At 45.1% G+C, this 19728-nt stretch overlaps 1 protein-coding gene across 1 annotated transcript in view; it reads left to right on the plus strand.

Annotated features, from left to right (window-relative positions):
- STAB1 (stabilin 1) overlaps positions 1-19728 on the plus strand; it is a gene marked incomplete at its 3' end in the record, with an annotated part of 47118 nt that overhangs the window by 11921 nt on the left and 15469 nt on the right. Inside the window, exons 12-36 of the mRNA XM_008940609.1 lie at positions 133-255; positions 1835-1981; positions 3858-3920; positions 4657-4770; positions 5162-5215; positions 6530-6610; positions 6897-7055; positions 7719-7781; positions 9008-9109; positions 10089-10175; positions 10547-10658; positions 11172-11355; positions 11612-11705; positions 12618-12776; positions 13660-13755; positions 14116-14211; positions 14770-14817; positions 15696-15826; positions 16214-16325; positions 16548-16625; positions 16987-17088; positions 17581-17688; positions 18193-18324; positions 18511-18639; positions 19222-19278. Coding sequence (XP_008938857.1) covers positions 133-255; positions 1835-1981; positions 3858-3920; positions 4657-4770; positions 5162-5215; positions 6530-6610; positions 6897-7055; positions 7719-7781; positions 9008-9109; positions 10089-10175; positions 10547-10658; positions 11172-11355; positions 11612-11705; positions 12618-12776; positions 13660-13755; positions 14116-14211; positions 14770-14817; positions 15696-15826; positions 16214-16325; positions 16548-16625; positions 16987-17088; positions 17581-17688; positions 18193-18324; positions 18511-18639; positions 19222-19278 — 2631 coding nt within the window. The remainder of the gene's footprint in view (positions 1-132; positions 256-1834; positions 1982-3857; positions 3921-4656; positions 4771-5161; positions 5216-6529; positions 6611-6896; positions 7056-7718; positions 7782-9007; positions 9110-10088; positions 10176-10546; positions 10659-11171; positions 11356-11611; positions 11706-12617; positions 12777-13659; positions 13756-14115; positions 14212-14769; positions 14818-15695; positions 15827-16213; positions 16326-16547; positions 16626-16986; positions 17089-17580; positions 17689-18192; positions 18325-18510; positions 18640-19221; positions 19279-19728) is intronic.

The raw sequence follows: 19728 nt of genomic DNA on the forward strand, positions 1-19728 counted from the left end.
TTGATCTTGTACGTTAAGAATTTCTCTGTGTGTGTTAGCTGGGAGAAAAATAATGTTATGGCTCTTTCAGTAAATGAGTTTTTTCAAAGCACGTGTCATTTATCTTCTTGATGTGACCTTTATTCCCCAAAGGATACCACTGCTGAGCAGCTGTGCAGAATGCACATTGTTCCTGGTCTGCATTTCGTAGAAGAAATGGTAAAAGCTAAGACTGTATGGACTTTGTCAGGACATCAGCTGACATTCAGTAGCCAGGTAAAGGGTTTCCTGAACTGAAGTCCTGGACCTCTGCTTTCATATAGGAAAGACTGGAGCTTGAGCATAGTTTCCTTGGTGCACTTTCTTAACGAGAAAACCTTTTTCTCTAATCAACTTGCCTGCTATCAGAACCAGAAGCTCCTTTGTGGCATCCAAAGCAAGGTGATTTAAGACCAGAAACCCCAAGCAACCACTTTTCTTGTCTTGCACACAACCAATTACCCAGAATCTGACTTGTGGATGCTTTTTCCCTTGGTCTGTATCTATATTCAGGAGAAGACATCTTTTCCCTCCACCATTAGCAGCTACCAAATCTGTGTGGCTGACATGGAAGAGGCAGCGAAGTCTCTGTTCAGACTGAATGCTTCTTGGAGACTGTGTGCCTGGACACGGCCACATGCTGAATATTTCCTCTTCCAGCTTCCCTTTCCCCCTCTTTCTGTTTTATTTCTCTTAGTTGTCCTAGCAAAGAATTTTTCACCATTGTTTTCTGCTAGGGAAGGCTTTTTTCCCCTCTTCCCTTTTTCAACTGACTCACATTTTCCAGTATCCACTGCTCTCTTTCCATCCTGCACTTTTCCTGTGTGCAGGCTCACAGCTGCCCAGGGGGGAGCTGTATGTTTCCTCTCTGAGGATTCAGCCTTGGCCTTGAGGTCTAGATCATAATACATGCACCCTGCATGCATCAAAAGGACAAAACACTATTTGGAGCCAGGGAATCTAAACTGAGCTTGTGACGGTCCTTTTAAATTTCTTTCCTGTTTGTTTACTCAGGAGTCTTTTGATCTGGGAAGTCTGCCCTCCCCTTCCTTTGTTTCAGCCAGAATCCTCAGTGATGTAAACTGAAATTCAGGGCAGGGAGGAGCTGTTCAAGAAATGCACGTGGTGAAATGAAAAGCACAGGGAGATTTTGCTTGCCTGAACTTGGATTACGGCTGCAGCACCAATACCTTGATGCTTAGTTTGGAGGTTCCCTTTGGAAGCACCCAGCTTCAGTGCATGGTTGTACACAGTGTGGAAGGATCAGATATGTGCTTTATAATTCAGTGAGCCTGACTGTTTGGCTTTGTTATGATGACTCCTTGTTGGCATTATGGTCAATAAAACTTGCAATCAAATCTGTAGTTCCAGAATGGCCTCCAAGTTCTCCACTCCACTGTGCTAGGGAAGCACAGTGTCTCTCTTCTTGTACTTGGTAGTCTGATGCAGCAGCTACTGGGTGGTCAGCACACCCTTTTGTGATTCAGAGCTGGGACCAAGTATCACTCACACTCAGACAAAATTGATTCCAGAGCTGATTGTCCCAGATTAGGTCTTCTTTCTGTAATAAGACTTAAAAATACACAACCACCATGGTCAAAATATTACTCAAACTCAAGCAGAGGTGGGATTTTTGTTCTACACCCAAGCCACCCCTTAAATTTACTCGTTCCAGAGTAACTCTGGTTGTACCTTCACCTGTGCTGACCTGCAGGCAGAGAGCACCGAAGGGAACAATGATCTATAGATCTCTCATGATAACACAGGTGAACCTTTCAGGTGTACCTGGGAGTAACTTTTTATTATTATCATCCAGACGTACGTCAAATCGTTTCGATATCAGGATCTGCCAGGAGAACTGTACAATGTCCTACAATCAAACCTACCAGCAGCCAATGGCATCATTCATATCATTAACACTCTAAGGAAGACACCCAGCACTGACAACCTCAGAAACCCTCAGGTACATAGGCATTACTTTTTTTTTTTTTCTGTTTTATGGGACAGCAGAATAAACACTTAAAAAAAAAAAAAATCTGCTTTCATAATTAAACTTCCAAATCCATGAGACATTTTATAAAGGGAAAAGGCTATTTATCTATTTATTTTGTTTTCAGCTCCTAATAAGGCCTGTTAGGCACTCTTCTGTCAGCATAGCATTAAAAGTAGCTGATAGCATGGCATAAATCAGCTACAAACCTCACAATGGTGCCTTTACACTGCTTGGATGAGTAGAGAGGTCTGCTTTCAGGAGTAAGTTCACTCCCTTCATAGTAAATGAAATCTTTCCCAGTTGTATCTTACAAGGTCAATACTGAAAAAAAATTTTTCCTGTAAAAATCAAATTATTTTTCTTTAATTAATCTGTACTGCACTTTGAAATTATAGTCGAAAATTTGTCTTTGCATGAAAAATGCTTAAAATGAGGACAAATAACCATTAGACTTTTGCATTTTAAAGTCATGAATTTAAGACACTGGGCAGGGGTTTCAGGTTCAATTTCTGCTAAGCACTTTTCCCTGTTAGCTGGGAGAAGTTTTTGCTATAGCTACTACATTGCTATGTCTGAGCATTTTGATATTGTTTCTACATGCAGAAAGCAGGCCCTGTAAGCTCCTACCTCCCTGAAAAAAAGTTACTCAAAGGATGACACAAGCTCTTGGGTTTGGTAGGATTTTGGTAGTAGTTTGCACTTACTTTACACTATTGTAATAAATTTATAGAAGCAGTCAGACTCTTTTAAGATGACAGCTGTATTTTGTGTGTTTAAGACACAGTTGGAGTTTTGCATTGGGTGTTAGTAGCTCTTCTGCTGAAGTGCCTTGAGGATGGTGTAGCAATTGTAGAAGCTGTAAGTGTTCATCTGGGTTTGATTGTGCCCACTACTGATGTTTAAGTCTGCTATCATTTAAGCTGTTCTCAGTCTTATGACCTGCACAAAGATGTTTTCCAAAAAGGAGTGTCTGAGCTCCAGAGGGAAAGCTGGACCTCTGTGTTTGTGTGCTCAGCTACCTGCAGGGAAGAGTTTGCACCTACCCTGGGATGGCAGGACAGTAAGAGGGCTCTGTGCAGAGCTGGTCTTTCTCTGGACTCCCTCAGTCACTCCTTCCCTTGTGACGCTGGCTTTGCAATGAAAGCTAGTGATCACATCAGCCACTGGTACAAATCCCTTTGTACCAGTGTCCCTTGGAAATAACATTCTGTGCCTCTGCATGTTCTATGGGAAGCACTTTCTGTGAAAAAAAATCATGCAGATTCTTGCAAATTAACGTCAGACAAGTCCCTTCACAAGTTTTGATACTTGCAGGGATGTTCCTCCTGTTACCTCTGTCTTCATGGGCAACGAGGCAAAAAGGAAGCCACTGAATTTCCTCTTTCAGGAATATGCACATGTAATGTATTTTCTCAGCACTGAGGCTCATTTGCAGGTGGCAGAATGAACCCTTGTCCTCAAAGCACAGGAAGACTTGAGATGACAGAGCATCTCCAATGCCTACCAGCCCAGAACTGATGTATAGCATGTTTCTCGTTGTAACGATAGTGAGCAGTTGTCTCTTCACTTAATTTAAGCTGCAGCTGGGAGAAGGGTGCTCAAGTGCATCATGCCTTGGAAAATCTGGTTTGTTGTGCATGGGAAGGAGTTTGTGGCTAACTTACTTCAGGCTCAGTCCCTGGTAGGTCGACTGGCCAATACAGAGGGTTTAAAGGCTTTGAGGATAATGGTCTCCTGCAAATCTTTACATGCAAACCACAAACACAAGCTAGCAAAGGAATTTCAGTATGTGCTCAGATCTCTCTTCAGCCCCAGCCATTTTTTAACTCTTTGCATCTTCTTGCAGAAAACCATTGGTGAAATACTTGCATCAATGGAGATCTTCAGCAGATTTGAAACTATACTGGAGGTAAGCATGTTTGTGTCTGCCTCAGCAAGGTGTGACATTACTGCTGTTGTAAAGAGTGCTGCTGGTTTTGTGGGAATTTTGATTAACTGATAATGCTTATTTAAATATACATCTCAGTGGTTTGGCTCTTTTCTGTATCACTTCTTATTCTGTGTATTTTAAATAAGCAAATATAATGGAAAATATCAGAATTTTCACATCTATAGGGGATCTGGCCCAAGCAGTAAACATACATGTCCCTTTCTCATCTGTTTCCTCACCTCCCCTTCCCCTCTCTCCTGGAGAGTTTCTTCTCTGAAGTATGTTTAGTTCTTGACCAGTGTCAGTACAAAGTGAAGGTTTCATGACTGCCCAAGCCAAGCTAGATTCTAGCTACCTGGTTTTGGAGTGTGCATCTCTAATAAAAAGCAGTTCTCAGGTTATAAACCCTTGAGGCTGCTGCCCAGGATTCAGTTAGTATTTTCACTAGGGGCAGGCTGATTTTCCTTCTACCTCCATCAGAGTCGTCTGGATCTGCTCTAGCATTGCTCACAACAATCTTGTGTTCTTGTGCAAGAGGCATTTATGCCTCTGTTACATTACATACCTATCCGTGGGGTCCAGTTGTCTCTTGTACACATTTGTTTTTGAATAGCTCTGCCTCTAGTGTGTTGTTTAGAGTTTCTTCCACCTTCCTGGAAGACTCCCTCCCTAACTCATGCTAGATCTGCGACAAAATCTTTTATTGTTTTTGCAGAACTGTGGCCTGCCTGCAATACTGGATGGACCAGGGCCCTTTACTGTATTTGTACCCAGCAATGATGGCGTGGATGAGTTGAGAGATGGAAGGCTCATTTATCTTTTCACAGAGGTGAGAGCTCATAGTGCTTTAAGACATCCTGAGCTGACTGTGTTGCAGTAGGCTGTGCTGGAGTGGCTTGTGTAGTGTATCTGATCACTGCTGGAAGTTATTCTTCTTGGAGATGGCTAAACCATGTCACTGTTTCTGTAAAGCTTTGGGAGAGAAGTGAATGCTGATGGAACCTGCAATGAGAAATATGGTTAGCCAGATTGCTTACATCTGATGTTTCCCTTTCTTTTCTTATGCCAGCTTTGGGTAGGGGAAAATAAGGAATGTACTCACCAAGTGAGTTCACTGACATTGACGTTGTCAGTCACTGGTTAAAAGAAAACGTAGCTACCTCCTCTTACTCCTGAGCATTGAAGGTATGACTAATTATCATGTCCTCTTCTTTCCTTAGGGCATAAATAAGCTTCAGGAACTTGTGAAACATCATATCTACACTTCAGCAGCGGTAAGGCAGGCAGCTCTAATTCCAGATAACTGGGGTCCTTCAGGCCAGCATGTCATCAGCTGTGTTGTTGGGCATAGAGGTCAGAGATTCCATGATTTCCACTAGCACTTCTTGGACCTGCCCTGGAGAGGCAGGGATGCGATTTGGGATCGGATGAGGCAAAACATTTACCATGAAAGGGGTTGCCAAAAGGGACTGTTTGTGATCTTCTGTTATGAAACTCTGGGTTTCCTGGGAATAATCATGCGCCTTGGTTAGATTGCCTACAGTTTCCCTAAAGCACTCATAGCAGCATCACAAAAGTTACAGCCAAGTGAAGAATTGGTCCACGCTCCCTGCTCTTTTTTCTTTCTCCTTGGGCTTCGCCAGTTAGAGGTAAAGAACTGGTGCAAGTGAGCTTGTGATCTGATCCAGCACTGCCCATTCCTGCACCAACACTGTTGTGTACTATAGTGGCAGGGTACCTAAAATCAACACAGTGCATCCACAAGACATTTTCCCTTATACAATCCACAAGAGAAGTGTTTGAAGTTAGGCACAAAGCCTGTGGAGGAAGTGAGTACTCAAGCATTATGGTACAACATCAAGTCCTTAATTAAGATATATCACTAATAATAGTGATTCTCATTCTTTACTGAGAAGCAACTGTCAGTCCTTATGATTTTCCTAATTCCAGTAGAGGGAGTAAGCAGCACTTTGACAAAACAGCAAAACCTAGTTTTGCTTGCAGTTGATGAACAACAACATGGTAACAAGCTGTGCTACTTTTTAATAACTTGTTGGACACAAAAGTAACAATTGTCTTAGTTCTCAGAACTCACTTCTCAAATCCTGAAGTTTCTCAGTACGTTAGCTGCAGTTCACTTTTTTTTTTTTTTCCCCTGCCTTTAGAAATAAGCTTATTTATTAAGTCAAAATATGTTCTCTATTATGCCTCTGGCTCAGCTTCCATTCTTTACTGGCTATGGAAAATCCTGTTATTACTCTGCCCCTATTTGCAGCTGTATTAGTAAGAAACAATACCACTAGACTAGATTTCAGATGTGCTGGACTGTTACTCACATAAGGCATGAAAACCAATGCTGCTGCTGCCAGCACTGCTGTGTTTGTGGTATTGCAAGCGATTCACACAAAGTCCTGGATATCCCTCTGACCCTTTTTTTGTATTTAAGGTAGTTCATGAAATGTAAATACTAAAGGCAAGTTCCCTTTCGAGGTTTTTTTTAAGTGGTAGAAGTCATGGGAAGGTTCTGTAAGCTGTGCTGCAATGACCCTGCTTTTTCACGATGCTGTCCCCTTGTGTTTTTATTGCAGGTGACTGTAGAGAAACTGATAATGATGCCACACATTTTTACCATGGCTAACCAAGTACTTACCATCAACATCAGTGCAGATGTAAGTATGAAAGAGAACCCTTTTGGGCGAACCCTCCTGTGCAAAGAGAAGGTCTGGCTGTGGTTCTGAACGATGTGGTTTCAGCCCGTTTCTGCTTCCTGCTCTGCTTGAAAACCTAGACTTAAATGAGGTCATTGAATGAGTTTGCTTCTTATCCAGCCTGTGACTCCGCTAAGAGACTCGGCCATTTGTGTGGTTGGACTTGGTGTGGTGTTCAATCTGGTTCCTACGTTTGCTTTATGTAGCTGATACATATGCAGATGAATTATTTGTGTTTCTGCATCAGGGAAGAATTCTGATGGGTGAATCAGGGATTCCCTTAAAGATGCGAGACATTGTGGCATCAAATGGTATTATCCATACCTTGGATGGCATCTTCATCCCTCCTTCAATAATTCCCATTTTGCCTCACAGATGCAATGAAGAGCAACATAAAATTGTGATGGTGAGTCACCTTCTCGCATTCTCATGCTAGCAGTTGCTGTAGACCTCACACTCACCTGGAGGGACAAAAGCAGGCTGTGTAAATTCCATTTAGGAAATGTGTTCTTCTTGAGAAGTCCCCTGATGAGAACTTTGGCAGTATCAGCACTGTCAGTGTGTCTTCTGCTGGCCCTTGGCACCTCTTTCCTGGCAATCAGCAAATGTTCCTTGTAGGCTGTCATTCCTTCCTTGCACCTGCCCTGCCTTTGGTTCAGAAGCACATTTGCCTTTTCATAAGGCCCTATAAGGAGACACAGTTAAGCCCAAGTGGCCAGAGGGACCACAAAACTTGCGGATTTAGTGAGGCCAGCTGCATGGATACCCAAATTGTTTTCCAGCCTAGCTGCATGTCTAGTGGCTGATAGACTCACCGGGTGGAGACAGACACCCACCCTGTTCCCACCTTTTTGCAGTCAGGTGCAAGATTCTCCTTGAGACAAAGGAGTAATTTTATTTAGGTGATAAACTTAGCCCATTTCAGAGTGTTAAAACTCCCTCCTAGGAAAATTTTTGATGTGTTTTGATGCTCTGGATGTACGTGAGGAGCAGTAGCTCTGTAGAGTTCTTGGCATGGGGAATGAGTTCTTCTGAGAAGATTAAGTTTTCCCTCTTGTTTTCTTAACAGGGCTCTTGTGTGGATTGTGAGGCCCTCAACAACAGTGTTTGCCCACCTGGCAGCAGAGAAATGGTAAATATTTGTGGTTATTTTTGTAATTTCCTTTTTGCATGATGACATACAGACCTACAGACCCAAGTCACTTTCAAATAAACAGCAGGGAAGGCAACCAGTAGAGAAGGATACATACTGCCCCCATATCTCTGCTCTGCGGTCCCAGGCTGGCACCCACCAACTGCTCTGTGCTGGTTTTTGTTCTGAAGTCTATTTGCTGAGTCAATGGAGAGAGCTGTGAGGCAGTCTGGGCTAAATGAAATTGTAGGTGCAGCTTTTAGTGCTTCTACCCTGCCTCATGCAGAGCTTTCCTGCTCATGTGCTGTCTGCCAGCTCCTCCAGACTGCTAGAACCAAGCCTGATCCCACTAGTCCTATCCAGTGCTACCACTGCCTGTATCATGACCAGAGACTCACAACAAGCTTTCTGCACTGCAGACGATGAGAAACAGTTTGTTCTTGGCCTGTGCTCCCTGTTGATTCTGAGATGAGCAGAATTAGCTGAAGGTGGAGTAAGGACGAGGAAGCTGGGTACTGGTGTTTGAGTTATTCCATGATGAGTTTAGCAGAATAGCAAGTTCCAGGAAATCCCAGTGTGAAGGCCAGGCCCAAGATGTTATTTGTGAAAGCCAGAGAGGTGTTCACCACTGTTAACTGTTGGGTATCTTCTGAGACATCTGGCTTTCAGGAGAACTTGATGAATGTCTGAAGTAGAGCTCTGCAAAATCACTAGTTGCTCTTTTTCCTCTCTGATTGAGGCAAGTGAAGCCAGAATCATCTGGGGCCCTGTTCTGCCTGTGTCTAACTCCATGACAGGTCATTCAGCATCGTTCCAAAATTGTTTGCTGTCCTTTTCCTCCTCTCTTACTCTCTCCAAGTCTCCTCCCTGTCTGTCTCACCTGCCTCCCTGTTTTTGCTTCCCTCCCTCCCTCTCTCATTATCTCTTTTACCCCCTCTCTGCCCCACTCCTTCTCTTCTTCCTCCTCTCTCCTACTACTGTCTCTCTCTCCCTTATCACAGACACTATTATTAGAGCAAAAGGGCAGCACTTTGGCTCAGATCTGGGGACTGCTGGGAGCGAGAGGAGGCCACCATGTGCCTTCTTTCATGATAAGCATGCCTGACAGTATCTTGTTCTCCTTGGCTCCTCTGTGAACTTCCTCAGCTCAGAGATAGGCACACTTGCTCTCTGTAGCACAAAAGAAGGGAAGGTTACAGTGCTGATGACTTGTTTTGTTCGTGCAGGAATCAATGCTCTTCCCAAAAGAATGTGTCTACATCCATGACCCACAAGGCCTGAATGTCCTGAAGAAGGGGTGCGCCAGGTACTGCAACCAAACCGTCACGGTAAGTGTGATGGAAGCCCACACTCCCCTTCAAAGGAGTTCAGCTTTGTTCTTCCTCGTTCCTCAAGAAGAGCTCTGACTCCTTGAGCTGAGAGAGGGCTGGAGGGGAGCAGAAGGAAAGCTTTCCTGTGCAAAGGGCTGTCCCCAGGACCATGATGGGAAATAGCTACCTGTTTTTTCTTTGGCAGAGAGAACACAGGGAACCAACCAACCTGCTGCAAATGTTAGAAAGCAGCTCAGTCAAACCCAAGTACAATAAATAATTAAAATAAAGCATGCCAGTTGTGACCAGCCAAGCTGGGAGAAGCCACAAGACAAATGGTGCAGTGCTAGCTGGGCCACGTCTTCTCTGCGAGTGTTCTGGTTTTAGCATTTCTCCCAAAGGAAGCTGAGCACAGGGAAAGTGCTGTAAGCTGTGAAGTGATTGCATCCTGTTTATGAGACATTGTCAGAGGGCTCAGGAAAGTCATTCTTACAGCGTTTACGGCCATTTGACTGCAGCTGCTGAGCTCTCACAGTGCCTACTGTATGGAATGATTTGTGAGTGTCTCATTAAATACTGGTGATTGTTTGTCTTGTAATTGTTCTTCCATTGGTCAGTCGTGACAAGGCCTGTGATCCAGGACTGCTACATCCCTCCAAAGGAACGCAGTCCTCAGCAAGGATGAAGTAGAAGTAGGCCAGCACTATTAAAGAAATAAAAGCTCACATACAACGTAGATCCTATTTGCTGAAGTCAGAGAGAGAGCGCAGAAAATTAGTGATTTATTCTGAAAGCTGAGGCTGTGAGCAGAAAAAGGGGTGTTGCTGAAAAAATAATTTAAGTGCAGGAACTCCTAGAAAAATAAATGCAAAATGAGGCAGTCTGTTTCAGTCAATGGCAGAAAGGAAGACCAGGATTTCAGAATTATGAGGTAGGATGACTCCAGGCAATTCTTGCTAAGTCACATCACACCTTACCAAATTTGCTTTTGTTTCAGAAACCTGGATGCTGCAAAGGGTTTTTTGGTCCAGACTGCATGCCATGCCCAGGGGGATTTTCCAGCCCATGCTACGGACGGGGAAATGTAAGTATGAAAGTTCAGGCTGTATTGCAGCAGCAGTTGTGACAGCGTGGTTAGAGAGTGCAGTTGTAGATAAGTGCAATTCAGAGTTTGTGCTCAAGGGCTAAGCCCCCAGCGGTGGCAGCAGAATATCCAGGGAGAATGGCACGTACTCCATGGACTTGCTTTCCTGAGCTCTAACATGAATCATGTCATGGCTGCTGGGGACAGCTCTGGCTTTGTGGGATTTTGTATTGCTGCCACCACTCTGCAGAGTCCTACTCCTTGCCACAAGTGTCAAAGTGCCTTTGATAGCTATCAATGCCTTGGCTTTGCCTTGCTTCCTTGAGTTGCTGTTCACTTTGGGTTTGATTTTCTTTTTGTTTTCCTTCCAGTGCAGTGATGGCATACAAGGGAATGGCAACTGTCACTGCTTTGAAGGTTTCAAAGGAATTGCCTGCCACATCTGTTCAAACCCAAACAAGCACGGCGAGAACTGTGATGAAGGTTGGTAATTCTGGTGGAGAGACTAGAGGAAAATGTAGGATGAGGATATAGTGCAAGTTCCTGTACCCTGCATTCCTTTTTGGCAAACAGCTCACGAAAGAAGTGAGAGCAATGCCATCACGGCTGTCCCTTCAAAAAACAGTGGCTGATCTAGCAGTGGTGATGGGAGTCTTGGAAACATCAGCCAAATTTAGGTGTAGGACTTCGATTTATATCTCTCCTGCTAGGAAAGAAAAGATGTTAGACAAGGACTTTGAGCTTGATAGCCTAAATTTGAGTCTGTCCTTATAGTCTACAAAAACCAGAGACCCAGGTGGTCACAGGATCTCTTTCCTGGCCAAGTTTTGAGTTATGACAGGTGTCTCTCAGCAGACATCCATCTGTCAAGAACAAACGGGATGATCCTTTGCTATCACAAGAGGTCATGAAGGCAAGTTGGGAGTCTGCACAATGCTGTCACTGTAGTGGATTCTGGGCTTTCTGTAATTACTGATCTTACTCCGTGTACTTCAGATTGTGGCTGTCTCCATGGCATCTGTGACAACAGGCCTGGCAGCGGCGGTGTGTGTCAGTCCTGGTCCTGTAAGGAAGGCTACACTGGGAAATTCTGTGACAAGACATCCAAGAACTGTGGCTCGAGCGAGCTGTCCCAGTACTGCCACCAGAACGCTGTCTGCAGCCTCAATGACACGGCAAGGTCAGCCGTCTCGGTGTGCACACTCAGGTGGACACGTTGTCACTGTACAGGCACACAGGGGCTGCGAGGCTGAGACCTCTCTAATTGTCTCTGTGTGTCTTTGTACTTGTTGCATGGGATGGTTTGAGTAATACAGCCAACCTGGCATCAAAGTCAGGTTCTGCCTTGCTCGAGAGGCTCCAGCTGCCTTTTGCTCTCTGCCGGCTTTCAGAAGGGGCTGCTCTATCTGTGTCCCTTTTGTTCTTATACTTTCAAGGTGCATCTGCATGGATGGATATGAAGGTGATGGGTTTTCCTGCCAGCCCATCGACCTGTGCAGTCAGCCAGACCGAGGAGGCTGTTCACAGAATGTAAGTGGGGCCAGATGGTCGAAGCATGGAGAAGCAGCTCCCATCAGTCAGAGCAGGGATCCAGGACTCCTGAGACTGTTACACATTTTGTGTGCTAACTTCCCCCAGCTATAAGGTGGGGTGGAATACCAGGTACTTTGGCAGTCATTATGAGGATGCCAATCATTTGAGCTGGTGCCAAAATGCAACACCCCAAGGAGGGTTTGGCTGGTTTGCACCAGATATTTTGACAGCTACAGAGATTAGCAGTACAGATAATTTTTTGAGTTGTAATGCTTTTCCCTTCAAGCTCTTCCAATGTGTGTTAGTAGCTCTGCTGCTGTGTTTGGGCTGTAGCTTAACTGTGAACTCCAACTCATATTTCTAGTAACCACCAACACTGCATTATTATCCTTAGTAAAAAACTCTGGTGTTTCGTGGTGGAAATGACTGCCACATGGTCAGACCTCCTCATAATTTAGGCCCCTCAGTGAGAGGAACACATTAAGCCATACAGAAGGAAATATGATGGCACTGGGTACAAAGTAGGTCTTTCTTGATGGAGATCTGCCCTCCATCATTGATTCCTTCCTGTATATCCAGGCAGGAGATTGTGCTCCTCCTCTTCAGAGAATACTTCTTCTGTAATGGAAGAGCTTTACAGGATGGCAGGGAATGCCCTGGGAGTTCTGAGCCACTCTAGACACAAGTGTCTGCCTCTCTGAAAACACAAAATATTTCCAGAATCATTTTATTATGAAGTTGTCTGTGACTTTTTGGGAGAAGATGCTTCCGCCCCCCAGCCCAGTGCTAGAATCAAAGCTGGTCATTCAGAAATCCTCCAGGGTCTGATGAAGGTGATTTGTTGCTGTATTTACACCACGCTCCCTCCCTTCTGCTGAGTGTAGTTTTTTCCTGTCCCTTCTCCTGGAGGCCCTGTGCACCAGTACGGGCCCTGGCACTGCCACCTGCCAGTGCCACACGGGCTGGACCGGCGACGGGAAGGTCTGCGTGGCCATAGACAACTGCATGCTGGAGAGCAGAGGGAACTGTCACATCAATGCCAACTGCATTTACATCGGCCCTGGCCAGGTAGGAACAACGTCAAGCTGATGTCTGTCCCCCCTGCGTCTGACAGGGGACGTGACATTTCCTAAGCTGCACTGAGATGGCCTTGGATTGTTTGCCAGAGGTAGAAATTGGGCTGGTCAGCAGCAAAGTCTGCTCCTCTGCTGCCAGAAGAACCAGCTGCAGCTAAAACCACGGCGTGTGCTTGCATGTGGTGAGAAGCACTGACGTGTTTGAGGCTGGTGCTCCACTCTGAAGTGTTTGTGCAGCAAAGGGAAGAGACTACACTAGGTAACACAGCTTGGTATAAGGCAGCAGTCCCTCTTGTCCTCAGGTATCCAGCTCAGGTCCAGACAGCCTGTGGAGGGAGCTGAAGAGCTGGGCATCTTAAGCTAGGAGGGAGGAATGCAGGAGAGGTGGCTTCTCAGGGTGCTGCTCCTCGAGGCGCTTCTCCTCATTGAGCAGGGAGAGCCTTGAACAATGTGCTGAGAAAAGGTGCCAAATCTTTAGCAGATTTTGGTGATGTGAGATATCCAACTGCTCTCCCAGCTATCTTAAAAGCAGGAAGCTTTGAGATGAACCCCTCTTCTCTTTCTGCCATGCACAAAGACTGTGCCATTCCCTGAAAAGCTGGGAAAAAAGATGGAAACTGTCACCTTCAAGTGATGACCCCCCCCGCCAAGCAGTGCAAGGGATAAATGTGCTTGAGCAACCAGGCAGCGTGTGTGCTGTGATAGAGGATGATGCTCTGCTAAGGAAATATCTCCACATTTCTAGGTCTTGAGGGACCAGGAAGAAAACTTGGGAAAATAAATGACAAATAAGTTTTGCTCTCTTATGCCTTTTTTGGGTAGCAAATGAAGATGCTCTGCTAGGTCTACAAAACTGAAATGTCTCTTTCTTGCAGAGCAAGTGTGTCTGCAAGAGGGGTTATGCTGGAGATGGCCACAACTGTGATGCAATCAACCCGTGCCTTATGGACAATGGTGGCTGCCATGACTTGGTGAGTAGCTAATGAGCTGTCCCAAGGCTGTCATGACAGTGGAGGTTCCTCTGCTCCCCAACAGGCATTTTTCAGCCATGGAATCGACAGAATAGTAAGGGTTTTGGTTATATCTTCTTACTGGCATGTCACTAAAGTGTTACAAAGGTGGATCTTCTGATTTTTATGTGTTCACACAAGCAAAGCTACCATTCATGCTTAGCTGCATGAGGTATAAATTCAGTGTCATGGTAAAGGCACCAGAAGGAAAGTGCTCTCCTCTAGCCCAGGCCGTGGAAGGCCAGAGTTCAGTTCCTAGACAGGTGTGACAGGGCATAACCTGTGTTTGTTCTTTAATTTCTCCTTTGCTTGTATTTGGAGGCTACATGTGTACCCCTTGGTGGAGGAGACAGAACCTGCACTTGCCCTGAAGGCTACATCGGGGATGGCATGACATGCTATGGGGACATTCTAAAAGTGAGTAAAAAGCAAATGTCTGAAGTCTTCTTGAGACTGGAGGGAAACGGTTCTGCCCTCACTTTCCTTTTCTCTGTCACCTGAGTTGTCTTCTTCTCCCAGCACCAGCCTGGTAGCACAAGCATGGCCCAGGACCACAGGGGCAGAACTAGTGCCAAGGCAAATCATTGCCAATGAAACCATTGTCATCATCTATTCTTTGTTGTTTGGAAGGTTTTTCAGGTCAGAGTTGCTAGACCCATTTTCTGTCATAAGAAATATCAAACACCATTGTAGATTCAATCCCTGTCCCTGCTCAACATGAGCAATGGCAGGTGAATTGAAAAGTGTTTGTTTATTTGGGAATGTATGTTTTTAATGGCTGAAGATTGTTTTTAGGAGTGCCCATCCCTCCCCACGATACGTGGTGTCTGTAATGTTTGTGAGGCAAGAGGAATGTCCAAGTCATTTTTGCCAGTTTTGCTATTGCAAAGTGCTCCTTTCCCTGACCCTGGGTCTCCCAGTTCTGCAACCTCAGTGCTTTGCAGGGGCAATCCTCCTGTTTTTTCTGTTTGGAAGGAGCTGGCCAGGAATTCCCACTTCACAGGCTTCTATGACTGGGTTAAGGTAAGAACAGCCACGGGATGCCTACACGGGTAAGTTCAGTAGAAGCAAAGTGTCTGTGAACACGTTAGAGGAAGAGCACCTCCATTTACCTTTTTCATTAGAAAAACAAAACAACAGAAAAAAATAAATCGTTACAGAGCAGGCATGTAGAAAAGCTCTGGAGTTTGAGATAGAGTCACGAGTGTGTTTGGGGAGCCTTGTTTCTAGCACAGGAGGAAGGTGGGGCTGTGTTACACTTCATTGGTATGGCTGTATCATTTATAGCTCTTGGCCATCACAAAACAGTGCAGAAGGGAAAGGAAAAGGGGTAGCATTATAATAGCTGTTTTTCAGAAGTTAGATTCCTGAAAGGCTTTGAGAAGTTAGACTGTGGGTTTGTTCCTTTTCTTGTTACTGCTTCCCTGTCTCCTGTGTGGCAAGAACAGAGACACTCTGCAGGCAGCAGCAAGCCTGTAGAGGCATGCTGTGATGTATGGCATCTAGCACAGCTTTAGCTTACCTGTCCCGCTGCATACATTGCTTTTGCCAGGAATAATCTTAGTCTTTCCTCCAAAACTGCTGTTGAGGGTTCAGAAAGGACTTATGGGTATGCTGGAATGTGTTTGAAGTTTAACTGAAGTACAAAAGGAGGGCTCCAAGCAGCAGATTCTCCCTTGCCAAACAGGTGTCATTTCTTTTGGCTAAGTCACTTGTAGCATTCATTGACTGCCAACAGCACTTACCTGCCATGCCCAGGAGATCTGCTGCTGAGCTTGTGCTGTCTTTCTACATGTCCCCTTCACGCAACTGCAAGGGTGAGATGGCTGTTGGATATGTTCTGTGGTACAGATGCAGCAGTGGAATGTCTTATTTGTTCGTTTTTGTGCTTTGGACAACAGAAATCTCTCTTCAGCATCCCAGCAGGAGCCAATGTCACTGTCCTGGTGCCATCGGAGGCAGCTATCAAAAACTTGAACAAGACTGAGAAAGATTTCTGGTTGACTCCCTCCATGCTGCCATTTTTAGTGAGGTGCGAGAAGACTCTTGTCTTTGCTTTCCTACACCAAACAACAAAGCCAGGAACTGAATTTCTGCTTGTACAAGACTAATAAAGAGTTATCTTGAGATAAATACAGAAGCCAGATTAAGCATCTGGCAGGCAAAGAATTTAGTAAGCATTTAAAATGTAACACCACAGCCAATGGCAAGTGGTTTTGTTTTTTACATATTTGCTGAGAGAGATTTCCCCTGTCACACAGATGCAGGTGGCATCAGGGCAAGTAATCCTCTCCATCGTTCCTTCCACGTGATTATCTACTTCATGTAGAAAACATAACTGTTGGGTAGTCCAGTCTTACCTCCCTGTTATTACAAACGGTGTCCTAATATCTTCTTTACCTGCCTTTGTTCCATTCAGGGCCCACTTTCTTGAAGGTGTCTTCACTGCTGAAAAGCTCAAAAAGTACAACAGGCCAGAGTTACCCACCCTCAACCCACAGACCAGATGGCAGATAAACACCAGCACCGGCGTAAGGGTTCCTCACGTAACACATATTTACCAGTATCAAACTGCTCAGGAGTTGCTGTACCCAGTGGGGAGCCTGGCTGGGACACTGATGCCTTCAAACTTAGACATCTTTCCAAAATTGTACCCAGATCAATCACGTGCAACCTTGAACGAACAGTATATTTGTTTTGAACTTGCTAAGCAATTTCTCATCCTTTTGCTTCTCCCTCTGATGCTTTTGCAGGTATTAACCATCCAGAACGCAACTGTAGTTGTCAGTGACATCCCTGCCAGCAATGGCATCATTCATGTCCTCAGTAAGGTACGGAGAGACGTGTGCTACTGGGAGATGCTGTGTTGTAGCAGCTGTGATGGGGCCAAGAAGGAATACAAGTGTGGACGGATAGGAAGGGATATAATGGCAAAACTGTATACTTGCTTATCACAAGGTCCTGACAGATGTTTCCTGTGCAGCGGTTTAATGTTTAAAATATTTGTCTCCAGGCCACATGGGAGGGGAATTCCTCTTCTCTTGACTGACAGAAGAAGAGCTAAGGCTATTGCAGAGTTCTGTAAAATGAGACCTTTTCTAACTGCCCTTCTTGCAAGCAGGGCAGGAGTCTAGTATAATTTTTCCCCAAGGCTCCTTACCCAACCTTGCTTATAAACTTGCTTTTCCACAGGTTTTGTTGCCACCTCCAGGAGATATTCCACCGAGTCCTCCAGGTCTGCAGAAACAGCTTGAGACAGTTGCCTCATTCAGCACATTCAAGGAATTGCTACAGGTAAGTGGTTGAGTTGAGCACTTGCTGTGGTTATCAGAACTGTCTTTTGAGCAAATGCCCACCTTACCTTGTACTGGTGGAGCAAAAGCTGTCCTGCCTGGTGAGAAAAGGGGGACCACCTGCCTGCTACCATTCATGACAGATCTTCTAGGAAAGCTCTTTTGAGCAGCCAAAGAGTTATATGCATACCATTAGATGGCTCTATCATGGACATGTTATTACAGTGGGTGACGACCTGTCTACCACAGGCACTCACATGCTTGTGCAGGGCAGAGAAACTTAGAGGAAGAGGAAAGCTTGTTCAGAATCAAGAAGCTGCACTTATGTCAGCCCAGGAGGTGGAGCAAGCAACCAGATGTGTGTGACTGAGGAGAAGTTGCATATCCTGGTTTTGAGCATTTCCTCTAGTGCTCTTGCCTGTGTAATTGATTTCATGTGTGGTTTCACTTTAAGTGAGTGGAATTGCTAATATTACTGTTTGGACTTTTTTAGAAATACCAGCTCATTGGAAAAATTGAGTCCTCTGAAAAATATACTGTTTTTGTTCCTGGAAATAGTTCCATTGAGGAGTACTGCCAAACTGCCAATGTGACCCAGCTGGTAAGGTCACCGCCTGCTTACAGTTTGAATGTGTATTGTGGTAAGGGACACATCCACTGTCAGATCATAAACCTGAGTTCAGTGGCTTTGAGCATGGAGAGGAGAAGCATATCTGATGCTAAAAGCTGGGACAAATGGGGCAGAGAGAAAGGAGAGGGTTTCCGGGGTGTTGCAGTGAGATATGAAAAGAATATTTATACTCCAAAGGCAAGTTCCTCAGTAGATTTGTCTGTGGATAGATAGCACAATATGTTCCCCTTCCTGACTGGCTGTGACATATCTTTGGCAATTTTCAACCTTTTCAAAGGTTCCAAAAACCATTTATGGCTTCATCCAGTAACAGAGAAGTCGGGTGTGCTTAGTCACCAGTGACAGGGACTTACTAGGCTCTGTGGGCTTAAATAGCCAATACAGATGCTTAGGAACTCTTCTTATGCCATACTTGTAACTGAATTGTAGTCTAGGAAGTCAAAAGAGTTCTAACGTGGGTTTTTGTGGATATAGGACAACAAGACAGTGCAGTACCATGTCATACTGGGAGAAAAGCTCTTGCCCACGGACTTGAGAAGTGGAATTCATAAGAACAGCATGTTAGGGCTCTCCTACTGGCTAATGTTTTACCAAAACAGCACCCAGGTAAGGACGTCTCTTCTGACATTTGAGGAGCTGGCTTGACCTGTCACTTTCTGTGGCTGGTGACTGGATACACCCATTTCTGTTTTGCACTCCCTTACAAATTTACCTACTGTGAGTGCCTGCTAAGCAATCCATGCAAATGATTGTTGAAGGTTATCATCTCAGCCGTTTTCTTCTCCTTTGCAGAAGTTCGTCAACAATATTCCTTTGGATGGAAAATTTCATGAGACGAAGAATGGCATGCTGATTGGAGTTTCACAGGTCCTCCAGATACAGAAGAATCGTTGCACTGCCAATACCACCACCATACAAAAGGTACTGATTGTTACCAAGGAGCTCACCACCATTTCTCCACCTACTGAACCAAACTGATAAATAGCAGACAACATAGCCATTGCTGTGGTCTGCCTGGGAGTCATGGCCAAAGTCCAGCCCACGGGTATCTTGTGGCTCTTGGCCATCTGAAGATTGCAGGGTCAGACAAAGATGTGCCTGCCTTGTTACAGATCAGAAAAAAAGTATCTGCAGCCTTGCATAAAGGAACTCCAGGTCTACAGAAAGCTTTACCCCAGCTCAGAGGCTCAGGGGTGGTGTAGCATGTGATCTCTTGTGGTTTGTTTTGTGGTAGAGTCTCTGGAGTGCAGAAATAAGACCCTGTGTACACCACTGGAGTGCAGGAACAAGAACCTATGTGAAGCCTTTGATAGCAGCCAGGTCCTGAGGGTCATGCATCATGATTTTTCTTCCTTCGGTGTTTTGAGCCATGGAGACAAATACATCTTTGTCTTTGCCCTAGCCAGCAGCCTGTACAGCACCGTTTGTTAATTCAAGATTAGTGTCTTGGTGTGGCATGGGTAGAGGGCACACATGTGACTTGTCCTGTTCTCTGTGCCCTAGTCAAGATGCGGCAAGTGTGAGAAGGGGATCAAGTGTCCTCCTGGGTCAGTTCTTGTGGTGAGTCCTTGATTAATGTGACATCTCACAGAGTGTTTGCAGACAGTGCTTTGATGCTCTTTTACTGCTCTATAGATGTTATCTCAATACCTGAAAAAATGTGTGCTTGAGTCCTTCTGTGGCTCATTCATGAGCGAGGCTGGTAAGAGAAAGCAGAAACCAAGAGAAGGCAGAAAACAAGGGAGGCACAGGCAAGAAAAACACAAATATGAAACATGAGGCTCCTTACAGAGCTGGCACCAGGCTTTGCCTGAATTTCAGGAGCCCTTCAGAGCATGCAGCGTGGGGAGTTTCCCCCCTTAGCAGGGGAGAAGAGATGGCTTTTTTTCATCTTTTACTCTTTTGATGTTATGATCAAAGAAAACCAGTTTAGGGCTGTCAATAGCAATGTCCCAGCCTGGACCACTGACTTATTTACCCAGATGGGTTGGTTGTGTCTGCAGCTTGTTT

The sequence above is a fragment of the Merops nubicus genome, unplaced genomic scaffold, assembly GCF_000691845.1.
Source record: "Merops nubicus isolate BGI_N331 unplaced genomic scaffold, ASM69184v1 scaffold34095, whole genome shotgun sequence".
Taxonomy (NCBI): Eukaryota; Metazoa; Chordata; class Aves; order Coraciiformes; family Meropidae; genus Merops; species Merops nubicus.